Source organism: Desmodus rotundus, chromosome 1, assembly GCF_022682495.2.
Source record: "Desmodus rotundus isolate HL8 chromosome 1, HLdesRot8A.1, whole genome shotgun sequence".
Lineage (NCBI taxonomy): Eukaryota > Metazoa > Chordata > Mammalia > Chiroptera > Phyllostomidae > Desmodus > Desmodus rotundus.
Genome location: NC_071387.1, coordinates 99,208,956 through 99,222,571, shown reverse-complemented (window position 1 = coordinate 99,222,571; position 13,616 = coordinate 99,208,956). Strand labels below are relative to the sequence as shown.

The 13,616-nt window shown below is 55.7% G+C and overlaps 1 protein-coding gene across 2 annotated transcripts; it reads left to right on the top strand.

The window, feature by feature from the left end:
- The first annotated feature begins 12 nt into the window (after positions 1-12).
- Positions 13-4,238, top strand: MSRB1 (methionine sulfoxide reductase B1). Of its 2 annotated transcripts, XM_024553425.4 has the most exons (4): positions 13-163; positions 1,826-1,974; positions 2,302-2,416; positions 3,342-3,512. In XM_024553425.4, the coding sequence occupies exons 1-4, from the start codon at positions 109-111 to the stop codon at positions 3,371-3,373; spliced, it is 351 nt and encodes a 116-aa protein (XP_024409193.1). In that variant the 5' UTR covers positions 13-108; the 3' UTR covers positions 3,374-3,512. The 2 variants fall into 2 exon arrangements, with proteins under 2 accessions (XP_024409193.1, XP_045045828.2); XM_045189893.2 differs by lacking the exon at positions 2,302-2,416 and having other exon boundaries at positions 3,342-4,238.
- Positions 4,239-13,616: the final 9,378 nt, after the last annotated feature.

Below are 13,616 nucleotides of genomic sequence, written 5' to 3'. Positions count from 1 at the left end.
GGCGGTGCCTCGGGGCGTGGGGAGCCGAGCGCAGGCTGGGAGGTCGCCGGTCGGTGGCTTCAGATCTGTCTGAAGTGACAGCGGTAGTGCAGCGGTCCCGTTGGCGCCATGTCGTTCTGCAGCTTCTTCGGGGGCGAAGTTTTCCAGAACCACTTTGATACGGGTACAACTTGTGACCTCCCGGGAGAGCAGCGGGGAGGGTGCGCACATAGACAGGGTGTTACTACCCTTGGGTGGTGATGGAGCCCTGGAGCCCCGGGAGTAGCGGGGGCAAGTGTGACCACGTGGTGAGGAGCGCATGTAAAGGGCATCACGGAGGAGGGAGGAGTATAGGGGGCTCGGAGAGTAGGGGTACCCGCGGAGAGAAGGACAAAGAGAGAGGAGTTGACTCTCCTCAAGGAGGAAAGACTTTGAGTGTGAGCATGGCCGTTTCCGGGAGGAATCTGTGGGGTCAGAGTACACGGGGGTGGTGGGAGCCCCGGGTCAGGATCTCGACTTCAGTGGAAGAAGGTCTTGTCCAGGGGCAACTCCTATCTATGATAGGGCTGCCGGTCCTCGTGGCTGCTCCCTTGCTCTGGTGTGACCCCTGCCCTTTCCCCTCCCCTCTTTCTGGGACCACCGGGGTAAGCCGTCAAGCACTGAACGTCCTGTTCGGGTTAGACTAGGTGATTTTCCCACCCTGCCCAGAGCCCTGGGGTTGGGAAACAGGGAGTGCCACTAGGCCACCAGTGGCCAGTGTGGTGAAGTTTGACCCGGCAGCCTGGGTGGGGTGGGAGGAATAGGGTTGGGGGCGGTTCGTGGCTTGGCAGCCCTCAGTCCTGGCCCCAGGCTTTAAGAAGTCCTGAGGAGTCTCCTTCTGGTCTGTGCTGCCTGGTAATGGACTAATTTGGTAAAACATGCCACAGGCAAGTCTAGGGCAGTGACTTACTTAGGGTGGGATCTGTTGGGTACCGGCTCTCTAGGGGGCGAGGCTCCGACACTGAGCATCTGTGGATATCAGCTGTGACATAGGACACTCTGGGCAAAGCCCTCCCCTGAGACCCTCTGCTCTGCCAAGACGGCAGTGGCAACTCCACTCCCACAGCAGCTCCCGGTTCCTCTTTGCTTCCTCCCCCAGTTACTGGTAAAGGCTGAGTAGTTCGGGAACCCCACGGGAGGCTCTCCCCAGGCCAGGCAGTGGGTGGGGGTACCTGCGTCCAGTTCTGCACAACTTTTTTTTCAGCTTTCAAAGTGATATTTTCAGGACAGGTTAAAACCTGTTCTCCCTGGTCCTCTGTCTTCCCACGCCCCCTGTCTGGTCTGGAGGCCTTTTCCCTGCAACCATTCTCTTCAGGCAGGGAGAGCAGGCCAGTGGATGGGAATCTAACTCAGGGCTTCGCAGGGCAGCAGGACAGCCACTTTGGAAGGGGGGGCGGCGCTAGGTGGCGGTGCTGGCCGTGTCAGAGCCCCCACTGTGTGGGGCCTGTGACGGGTGGGAGTGCTGTGTCCTCATCAGCCTCCCTGGGTTCCTTTCTGCTTGCACTCCTAGCTGAGTGGTTTGTATCACAGGGCTGCAGCTTCCTCCTCTGTTCAGTGGGTAGGTCTGCATCACAGGTTGTTGAGAAGAGTCAGTGAGATAATTGTGAAAAGTGACTCTCCTGGTCTCTGGCACATACCAAGAACCCCCAAATGTGAGCTCAGTGGTGTGTCTCCCCCACAAAGCCGATACCCAGGTGGGGGTGTGGGAGGGTGCGCAGCCCACCCTGTGAGTGCTGTGTTATACTGGGTCCAAGGATTCATGCCAAAGAAGCAACGTCTCTGCTTCTGCCTCTTGTTCTGCCCCCAGGTGTCTATGTGTGTGCTAAGTGTGGCTACGAGCTTTTCTCCAGCCGTGCAAAGTATGCTCACTCCTCCCCATGGCCAGCCTTCACCGAGACTATCCATCCTAACAGTGTGGCCAAGCGTCCAGAGCACAACCGGCCCGAAGCCTTAAAGGTGGGTGGTAGCAGCAGGAGGGGGGAAGGGATGTTGGCCACCCCTTCCTTCCTCTGTTCCCCCCACAGCTCTAGGGGCTTAGAGTCTGTCTATCCCAGGCATCTGGCCTCAGCCAGGGAAGCTGCCACCCCAGATTGTTGGGAGAGCTTGGGGTCCTGGTGGGAACAGGGAAATAGGACGACTTCCCTGTGCAGGCTCCAGGAGGGGAGGTCAGCCTCTCCTGCCAGCAGTTAACCTTGGGAAATGGGCTTGGGGTGGCAGGAGGGGCCATCGCTGTGGCTATTTTTTTGGCTAGAAGCTCATGTGGCTGTCTTGTGCTCTCCCAAGGTCTCCTGTGGCAGGTGTGGCAATGGATTGGGCCATGAGTTCCTGAATGATGGCCCCAAGCAGGGGCAGTCACGTTTCTGAATATTCAGCAGCTCGCTGAAGTTTGTCCCTAAAGGTAAGCTTGCCATCAGGCAGCTGGACACAGGTCTGTCTCACATTTTAGAGGCCCTGGGCAAGGGGCACACTCTTTTCATCCATTTACAGTGACAAAGCATGGGGGCACCAAAGCATGCTGCCCAGGACTGCCCAGAACCACCCCAAAAGACAGGCGCAGGATAGGGACGGGGGAGCAGATGTCTGGCTCCCTGTGCCTGGTTGATTACATGCATCCCCAAAGGGACATCTGAGGGTGGATGTGGCAAAGGATTTTCTCCAGAAGCCTGGCTCTTCCCCTGACTGGAGTGGGAGGCTGGGTTGGGTGGAGGCTGAGGGCCAGGGCTGTGCACCTGCGGCCTGGCCCGTAGTAATAGCTCAAATATGCGCTCCTGTTGGCAGTGTTATTACTCATAGCTTGTTTTGGGAGCTGTATTTCATCTTCCTGCATTTTGTCTGAGCTCAGCCTCCTCTCTGGCCTTTGTTCTCCTGCTCACACCAATGGTCACAAATCACCGCACGACTGTTTGCACACCCAGCCAGCCTCAGGGCTCCTCCCAGATCTTTGTAGCTCAAATCCCAGCACCTCGCTTGCCACCTGCGAGACTGTGGCCAGTCCCTAGTTTGTTTCATCCTCCGTTAAACGGGGCTGCTGACAGCGCCTGTTTGCTGCCGTCGCCGGGGGTTAAACCAGGGTGTCCGTGGGGGCTCACGCATGACAAGGTGCGATGGTGCTTTTGTCCTGTTGTGGTTATTCATCCTCTGTCCGCGTGCAGGAAGAAGAGGCTCTGGGTTGTGACGGGCACACAGACGGCCCTGAGCTGGGTGTCTGGGCCCTCCTAGTCCCCCCGGCTTACAGCCTGCAGCGGAGGGGGTTGGCTCAGGGGGTGGTGTCTGCAACACAATTGAGCAAGGATTGATTTTTCTCTCCCCTCTTTTTCTTTCAGGCAAAGAAACTTCTGCCTCCCAGGGGAAGTAGGTGGACAGCCCTCAGTCACCCCAGAAGAGTCCTGCATGGTGGCCACACACTGGCCACCCTAACTTGGAATTGGAACCCCAGACGTTCAGACAGGGCAGGGGGGCCAGCTGAAGCATCAGGAAGGCTCGCAAGGCCTTGGCTCTGCACTGGTTCTCCTTGGGAAAAGTGCGAGCGGGCCGCCTATGGCCCATCTCCTGCTGCCGGGATGGGCCTGCAGGGCCCAGCTTTTAGCTCCTCTTGGCTTCAGGGAGGTGGGCCCTAAGCCTGGCTCATCTGTGAGTGATGGTGCGCCCCACCTTTACTTCTCCTTAATCCAGTGCCCCCTCCTTGCCTGTCGGGACTCACCCCTGCGAGGCCCAATTCTAAGACGAACTCTGCCCCCACTAAAGCTGGTGCCTGTCTCCCTCAGGCTGTGCTAGGAGACAGAATGCAAACGGAGGAGCTCCCAGCTGACTGCTCCAGCCTCAGCCACTGCATGATTCATTCTGGTTAAACCCTTCTAGGCAGCCAGAGTGTTGATGACCTGTGACCTGTGGCAGGAGCGGGCTGAGGGGACAGACCCCTGGTCTCTTAGTTACGAGAAGAGAAACCCTGAACTCTGTTTCACAATCTGTGTGGCTGCTGCTTGCCTCACTTGGGCTTAGGAAAGCAGCTATTGCTTCACAACCTTGACTGTACAAGGCTGGAGGCCGTGGAGCTCACAGCCGACAGCCCACACTGTCCCAGGGCACAGCGACCACACTTTTCAGCATATACGTGCTGAAGCTCTCGCAGTCTGGGAGGGCGGGTGATGCCGAAGCCCTCCTTCCCATCTGGAATCCTCTCTGGAGTAGTTACGAGGAGACAAATAAACCAATGAAACCCAGTCCTGCTCTGCTTATTAACAACATCAGAGATGCCAGGATACAAGGGTCAGGCTTTGCACAGTTTCATTTGTTTCACAAATATTTGTTGAGCATCTGCTTCATGCCAGGTTCTAGCCTCAGTGCTGGGGATGCAGCCGCGTACAAGCCAGAAGGCACCGTCAAGGTCTTAGGGCACAGTGGAGAGAGTAAATCCATGTCAGATTATGAGAAGGGCTGTGAGCGACTGTAACAGAGTAATGATGCCGGATTTGAGGGGAGGATTAGAGGGCGGTTGTTTTGCCTCCAGTAGTGTGGGGGGGGGGATGCTGAGGAGGGGTCATCACAACTCAGCAGTGACAGGTGAGAGAAGTAGAGAGAAGAGCTCCCCAGGCAGAGGCGCGGCACACGCGAAGGCAAGCTTGGCATGCCCCAGGCCCTGTAGGGGGCGGTGCAAATGTGACCTATGAGGAGGTGTGCTATACTCCCAAGAACTGCATGGTTTTTGCAGTTTATATTGACAAACCTGGGGAACGTGTGTGGGGATAAATAGTAAGGGCTGGGATAATGGTGGAAAGAACATGAACTTGGATCAGGCTGAATTTATTGATAGGGGCTCCCTGAGCAGAGACTCCGGATTTCAAGTTGAGGTTAGCAAGCGTTCTAACAGTTTGTTTAGTTGGCCGAGACATGGCCCAAGGTGGCCCACACTAAATGCAGTTGAAATGCCAGACCTGTCTTAGCCCACTCTCCAGAAAGGTGTCCGGAGGCTTAGGGAGACGAGTGCCACAGCGGATTTGTCGTTGAAGACCCACCCTGGGAGCGTCCGGGGGACACACCTTTCGCTGCCACTGTGAGGGGAGCCCCGGCATCCCAGAAGAGCTCTGTGAGCACCCTTCAGCGTAGGCCAGAACTGACCGGAGGACTGCTGCCTAGGAGCTGGGAAACGTAAGCAGCAGGGTCACTGGGTCCTGACATGTCAGGGTCCAAGTGGGGGTGCACCTAATGGCCAAAGACACGGGGTGCAGTTGCCCTAATAGACAGCACGGTCAAAGCAGCAATGGCACTGGCCGGTTGGTCGTGGTGTCCCTGGGAGTGAAATAGATGGGAAGTCTACTGAATTTTCACTTGATCTGTATAGGCAGAGCATTCTAGGTCAAGGGAACGAAAGTCTAACTTGAATCATAAAACAGTTCCAGACTTGAGCCGGTTTACAGACCCAGAACTCCCTGAATAAAGGGGAGGCCGGGACCCCTTCAGGAAGAACCCTGATATGCTGCCAAAATGTATACCATTAGTCTTTCTTCCAGCCTTTCTTAAAGGGACCTACAGCCTTTTCCCAGAGTGCCTGTGTGGGAAAAAGAAAGTAATCAGACCTTTCGAGGACTTCTGAACAGTGGCTCTAAACTGATAGCGTCCAGGAGACACAAACCTCACTGTGTCTGAGTAGGGGCCTGTGGAGGCCTGTGGAGTTTCAGCTCAGGCCCATTTCACAGTGGGTCCCCAAACCCATCCTGTGGTATTTCCCCAGTTCTGAATGCATAACTGGAATAGACACACTCCAGCTGGAAGCACCCCTGCGTAGGGAAGAAAGGATCTGCGCTCGCAGGTGTGAGGGCAAAGGTGTTGAGGTAGGAGTGGCTGGGGAGGGAGGCCCCTGTGTTACTGGCCTGTTAAGCCTGGTTAATTCCTCAATGATGGGACTCTTCGCTCCCCCAATTCCTAACCACAGGCCAGGAACCCCGACTCAGGAGTGAGGTCACAGGCCTGTGCGGGGGGCTGCTGGCTTACTTGCTGGGCCCTGGTGGCCTCAGCTCACTGTGCAACCTCAGGCAGAGCCTTTAACCTTCCTCTGTCTTCGGATCCCAGTCTGTCTCCTTGCTGGAGACAGGAGAGGCATGGGGGATGTGTAGGGGGCAACAAAGATGAAGGGATTATGAAGTCCCCTCTCATGGGAGCCCAGAGATGGATAGCCATGGGTAGGGTCTGTCTGCCAGGGGCCTGGTGGGGGATGCGTATCTCTTGTGGAATCATACATTATTCCCCGCTCCCTCCTCCAGTGAGTTACACCATAACCTTGGCCTGCAGCCCCCATTCCTCCTTGAGAAACAAAAGGCTCTTTGAGAGCCCAGCCCCTTCCACTCTAACGCACCCTCCTGCGCCACCAGGCACAGCCTTGCAAACCACAGGCTGCATTCAGTGGCAGACAGCTCCTGGTGTTCTACCATCACTGGCCAGTAGCAGCCGGGAGGACCGCGCACCGCGGCCAGTGTACCCCAAGCAAAGCTATGACCGGAAGAAAGAATAAATCTGCCTGGGCCCTGTTCGTTAGCTCAGAGAATCACTCAGTAAACGCTTACGGAGTGGATGAGTGAATTGACAATGCTTGGGACTTTAGCTCACCCACAGCTTTCTTTTCTTCTGAATGACAAGTGCCAGGGAGAGCCGTGACCCTGGTGGGGTGTGGCTCGGGGCAGGTCGAGACGGAAGCCGCTGACTGTGCCTGAGGGTAGGGCAGGTAAGGGGGCGAATGCGCCCGGGGGAGTCGCCAAAGCAGATGTGGGCCACCGTGCGCCCACCCCCGTATGAGGTCCTGGGGGGAGCCCAGCGTGATGAATTTTCTTCCAGGTTCTAGGGTTCTCAAGGTCCCCTCGGGGGAGTGGGCTCAGAGACTGTGAGCAGGAGGGACCGGCAGGGGGAGCGCTCGCCGGCTCCTGTTCCCTGAAGCGCCCCGGGGCGCAGCGGCCAAGAGGCCAAAGGTGAGGTGCCGGGGACGCAGGCTGAGGCCTCCTGACTTCCCAGGGTGCGGGGCCAGTGGAGTCGGGGCTCCATTTGGTGAGTTTCAATAAAGTACCGGGTGGCCCTTCCTGTGTCAGCTGAAGAGGGACAGAGATGGATGGTGGGGAGGAACAGGCAGTGGGGAATGGGAATGGAACCGGGTGGAGGCAGGACGCTCCTGGCCCAGTCCATTCTCCAGGGCAGCTGGGTGCAGGGGCTTACCTGCACTGATGCTCCGGCCTCCTCTCCCAGCGGCCCTCCCATGCCCTCGAATTGCTCCAATTGCCATCCTGACCCACTGGGGGGCACTAGGTTCTGAGGTTCCACTTCCCATGCATCTTTGCCTGTTTGTCTTCCCCACAACAGTGACAGCTCCTAGCTGGCCTCCTCCAATCAGTGTGGTCTTTGCAAAGAGTCATCAGATCAGGTAGCTCCTCAGTGGTAGCCACAGACTCGGCTTGCTGGGGTCTGCAGACCCCGGCTCTCCAGCTTGATTTCCCACTCCATAGATGACAGCAGCGTTATTGGTCATAACTGTGTGGTTTTTAGGACCCACACCCCCTGCACCTTCAGCAGCTGGGCTTCTAGACAAGACGGATTCCATTCTAGAAACATGTCCCTGTGCCCCTGCCTTCTAGATTTGCTCTTTCTTCTTTCTCAGCTCCTACTCCCCATGTGCCAGAATCCTCCGAGAAGCCTTTCCTGAGGGCTCTGCCCCAGTGTCTCTCTCCATCCCCCACACTGTAGGGGTCCTGGGGAGGTCTCCCATACTGGCGCACAGACTGGGTTCTTACTATCCCCTTGCAGGTTCCACCCTACCCCAGGCCAACAGTTCCTCAACACCTGTGACTAGGGTGTATTTATCTCATTTCCTTTCCCAGTTGTTGAGCCCTTGGGAGGCTGAGTGTAGTAGTATCAGATGAATGTACAGCCAATTGTACAGCCTTTTGTCCACTCCCTCTGCATCCCATCTGCATGAGTGTGTCCCTGGTTTGGGGCATGAAGGGACCCTAGGACCACCTATCACCCTGCCCTGGCCCTGGGTACTAGGACTCTGCTTAATGGAGCCTGGAGGCAAGAAGCACAGGGAAGACAGTTGGTTACCTGCAGATAAGCTCCTTCCTCCCCAACCCCTCACCCACCACCCCCAGCACCTGCTTCCAGGCGTGATTTGTTCGTTCTTTGTGAAACTCCAGAGACTAGGCATGGTTCAGCCCCTAGCTTCACGTTTTATCATGTTTCACCTTCTACCAGGACGTTTACAAGCTACTTTTGGCTTCAAAGAGCTTGGCGGCCGCATTGCCAGAGGGAAGAGAGACAGAGCAGAGAGGAGATGGGGTCCTGTGGGGTCTGTTCCCCGAAGTGCAAGCTGCCTGTTGCTCTGGGATTTCTCTTCCACCTGTAACTACAGTGTCTTTTTGCTTCCTTAGTCTCCGAGTGTGGTTTTTTCCCTCTGTGCCCCCATCTCTGAGCCCAGAGCCCCTGGTGTGTGTCTGGACGTGGTGGGGGAGGGCAGGGAAGCTACAGTCAGAGGGGGGACAACAATGACTTGTACAGGGAACACAAGTGGGGCCATTGTTTTCTGAGGGGAGAGTGGGGGTCAATGTTGAGGGTGCCATTGTCAGAGCAGAAAGCTTCAGCTTCGGGAGCGCCCAGCTGGGGAGGGGTGAGGAGTTTGAGGCACTTGCTCCAAGATGCTGGGCTCCAGGCTCTGGGTTCTGGGTCTTCCAGAGCACTGAGCTACGCTTGTCTGTATGTCTGTCTGACCAACTGTAGGGGTGGGGTGCTTCCCTGGAAGTGAAGAGGATGGGGTGCAGCTTTCCCTAGGTGTCTCATCTGCTGGCCAGGCTGGACTTATTCCTGGAAGTAGGCATATGGGGAGATTCAAACTTAGGGCTTTCCACACTGAGGGGACAGTGGTTGGAGCCTGGTGGCAGGCCTCTGAACCTCCCTTTTCCTGCCTGTACACACACACACACACACACACACACACAGCATACACGTGGTCCTATGTCCTCTGTGGGGCATGGGGTTCCCGAGCCTGCATCAGGTCCCTTGTTCCTGAAGGAGTGTGCTCACTGTCCCCTTCTAGTCCATGGGGCCCCTCACCAGGGTACAGACAAACAGACCTGGCCACAGAGCCCTAGTGGCCTGATGTGGGGTCACTTGGATGATACCCAGCCTTTTCCATGATGCTCAGGGGCTTCCACTTTCAGAGGCCTGGCTTGGGGCTGTGAAGCTAGGGGAGGGGAGCTGGGGTGGGGTTTGATAGAGTCCTGTTTCTGTGGGACCCTCTTCTCTTGCCCCTCTAGACTCACCTTGGGGATAAAGGCTCTTAACAGCCCTCCTGTCTTGCAGAGTGGGGACTGCCAGCCTAGAAGGGTTTCCACACTGCAATAAATTGAGCGGGGCAAGGCTGGTGGGCAAGAAGCAATTTGCAGGGCCCAGCTATGCACCCTGGGAAACTGGATCACTGCCCTCTCCGGGAGCAGCGGGGGCCAGTGGCAAATGGCCTTCTGTCTGCGCTGATCTCTCCAGGAAGACCCAAGGGAAAAGAGTAAGGGTACAGCTTAGGGCCCATCCCTGCACAGAAAAGAGGTCTGTTTTTTTCTGCAAACCCTGCAGCCCTAGGCAGGCTTCCTGCACGTGTGTGGCTGCTCCGGGTGGCTGCTGAGCTGGAAAAGGCCTCCCTTCTCCTAACTCCTGGCCAGGGGAGCCTTTTCATGTGTACCTCCTGACACTGGGAATAGTGTCTTCCTTGGCAAACCCTTCTGTGCCACGGTGTCCCCAGGTCTAGCTGGTCACGAGGCATAAGACCTGGGTTCTGGCAGGCCAGGCTGGCTGCCACCTTGAGACCAGAGAAGTCTTTCCTTTCCAGTCTTGTCTCCAAGCAGGGCCAACTATGGAACACTCAGGGAGGAGCAGCCTCACGGCGCCCCTTCTTGTGCCGGGGTCCCTGCCACATGTCCATGCCTCTTTCTCACGAAGAGCTCAGGAGCTGGGCACCCAGAGAGGTGGAGGCCATATTACTTTTGTGTTATAAAGTAGGAAGGTGAGCGTCAGAGCCTGGATACCTGCCAAGGTCACCTGCTTGGGTCAGTGAGCATTGTACTATGCTGCTGCCACCCCCCCTCCCAGGGACGGGCTCCTGACCCCCTACTTTGTTTCCTACATAACTAGGAACGGTGGGTTCTGGGGCTGGGTGGGATGGGTGGGATAGGTGGGTTAGGCGTCTCTTAGGGGCCCCTCCCTGGGAGGAAACCACATCCTCTATACGCTCAGGCGAATCAGGCACCCAAAGTGGAAAAACCCCACATAAATCAAGGACAGCTGGGCCTGCCCTTGGCTACAGTCCCCTCCCCTTGGAATTCCAGCATGCTCTGGGAGTGGGTCTGGGAGGTGAGGGTGTGGTTCTAGTGGAGGGAGTTCCTGGAAGCCCCTCAAGTGTGAAATCTCCCCCAGCTGTCCCCATGGAGGGGGTTATTAATTACTTTCCAGAGTGGGGGCAGCTTCTTGCACATCCAGCCAGCTTGGAGTGGCCATCCTGGGGACAGGCCAGTAAAAAGGTAGAGAGGGGTAGGGGGGAGGAGCTTGCACGTAGACTCTTTCAGACACACTCACACTCACACACGGTTGCTCAGTCACTCAGCAAATATCCATGAGCACTCATCACGGTTAGGCATGGAGAGGGGACCAAGACTGACCCTGTCCCTGCCCTTGCAGAGTAGATGGAGGAGACAGACGGGGGTTCCAATCGCCCACAAATAAATAGTTACAGTCTGTGGAAGGAATGCACAGGGGGGCAGGGCAGCAGGGTCGTGAATCTGGGAGGTCAGGCTGAGCCGTCCTCCTACCGTGACCTTGCTCCCCAGGACTCCCTCCCTAGACTTGCCCACTCTGTCCCCTTCGGCTCTGGCCCTCCTTGTCTTCTCCCCCAGGGATGCTGTTTACTTGGCCTCGTGACTTGAGCAGCTCAGCGCATCCCCCTCCCAAATTTTCCCTCCTCCTGGCCAGAAGGCCACCGCATCAAACCTGACTATTTGCCTGTCTGATGCCTGGCTCAAAGAGGATGGACAGATGGACCCCTCCCTGGCCATCCTGTGTGGGGAGGGGGTCCAAATAAGGTGAAAGGGGATTGAGCTCTGGCCATTCTAGACCCTCAAAGCAGAGGGCCCCTGGGGAGACCCAGTAGGGCAGAAGGGACTTGCTGACCCGTTCCCTGCCCTGGCCCTTCAGGGCAGGATGTGGGTGACTTTCTTAGTATGTCCCCATGGCCTGGTCTCTTTTGGGGCCCCGAAAGTCACTTTTGATCCTGTGACTCAGAGAGGAGAATCCACTGTCTCTAGGTCACATAGGAGGGAGCCAGTGAGGAGCTGAGGCTGGACCCTGATGGCCAGGCAGGGCAGAGGCAGAGTGAAGGGGCCCTCGGACACCCTGGGGCGGGGGAGGGGCCACCCTGTGTATGCGGAGCTTGGAGAGAGGCAGTTTCTGAAATTCCCAACTGTGACCTTCAGAAAGACTTTCATAGACGGCTAAACAGAGAGTTACCATCTGACCCAGGAATTCTGAGACCGGAAAAGCCGGTGTTTGTGCCGCCTGCCACCACCAGAACCGGCTCGCAGAGACAGGGATTGAATCTTTATGGCGCTTTATTCAGACGGCTGCAATCTGAGAAGATGCTGGGTTTGTACCCTAACAGACTGTCTTAAATTCCGTTTTAAACTGGCCCTTTTTTATAAGGAGAAGAAAAATGTAGGTAAGGGATTTGGAATTCGGGGAAAAGTTAATCAGATAAATCAGGCAGCATTCTTTCATCTGTGTCCTGGGCGGTGGACATCTCCCCCTGGAGCACAAGGGCTCAGATTCCGTCTTGACGGCTTGCGGTCCTCCTGGGGCACAAAGGTGGAACTGCTTCTGGTCTCCTGGAGTCAGGGTGGGTCCTACCTTCAGGTCCTGAAACAGTAGCATTTTACGTACATTGATTACTAAGCTTATCAGCCTCTACCTGAACTAAAATTTTCCAGCTCTTGAGTCACCCCATCATTTCCACTCTTAGGCATATACCCAAGAAAAATGAAATATATGTTCACGTAAGGACTTGTAAGTGAATGTTCATGGCAGCATTGTTCACAATTACCAAAGGGTGTTAACAACCCAACGGTGCATCAGCTGATGGATACATGAACAGAATGTGGTTCATTCATACAGTGGAATGTTAGCCACAAAAAGGAACGAAGCCCTGACGCATGCTCGATGTGGATAAACCTCAGAAAGACCATGCTAAGTGAAAGGAGCCAGACACGAAAGGCCTCACGTTCAATGATTCCACTGATGTGAAATGGGGAGAACAGGCGAAGCCAGAGAAACAGGAAGTAGGTTAGTTGTTGCTGGGGGTTGGGGGAGGAGAGAAAGAAAATTGACTCCTAATGTGTATGAAACTTTTTTAAAAAGATTTTATTTATTTATTTTTAGAGAGGGGAAGGGAGGGAGAAAGGGTGGGAGAGAAACATCAATGTGTGGTTGCCTCTCACATACCCCCCCCCAACTGGGGACCCAGGCCACAACCCAGGCATGTGTCCTGACTGGGAATCGAACCAGTGACAGTTTGGTTTGCAGGCAGTCACTCAATCCACTGAGCCACACCAGCCAGAGCTAAAGCTTCTTTTCAGGGTTATGAATATGTTCTAAAACAGATGGTGGTGATGGTTGCACAACATTGTGAGTACATTAAAAACTTCTGATTTCTACTCATTAAGTGACTGAATTACACGGTGTGGGAATTCCATTTCAATGAAGCTTGTTACTTCTGAGTTGGGACTGAGGGCTCCCCATCTTACAAAGAAGGAACTGGAGGCCCCAGGGTGGTGAGAGCCTGAGGCTAAGGGCTAGATGAAGGTGGGGCTGGGACCAGCCTCCTGGGCTCTGAGGCTGTTCCCTCCTGCACCAGGATGGGCCTTTGACTCTACCCCACTGCTACCCATCTCCCCCTCTGCTGAGCGTTTCCCACGCCACCTGGGATGCTGTCCTCCTGCTCATTGCATGACCACCACCTCCTCAAGGAAGCCTTTCTCGATCTCTCCATTCGTATCCTTCCACCAGCGTCCATTATTAGAGTGCCTACTGGGTGCCCGGCTCTTTCAGTTGCTGGGGCAACACAGGTGAATAAATGTCCCAAGGCTGTCCTCCTGGGTGTCACCATATTTGCACCCACCTCTGCCTTACCTGGAGGGAGGGGATTAGCTGCCAAACTGTCCAAGCCAATACTCCTTGTCCCTGTATGTCACTCCCTTGCCCCCAGTGCTTTTGGTGTCCTGTTTTTCTCAGTGAATTCCTTCTGGAATGGTTTCAAGCACGTGTGGGGGCCTAAGGAAAAGACATTCTCAATAAGGGGAACAGTATGAGCAAAGGATAGAAGGGGAAAGCGACCATGCCTGTGTTGGGGCAGGGCGATGGAGGGGCCATCAGGGTTTAAGGCTGGAATTTGGAGCCCCCAGTGGTGGCTGTTGGGACTGCAGGTGGGTGCTGCAGGTGGAGTGGGACGCTACCAGGATAGCTCTAAGAAGAACCAGCCTGTCTAGAACAAATCCCGTTTTAAGCTAGACCTGAAGAAGAATGTCCTTTGA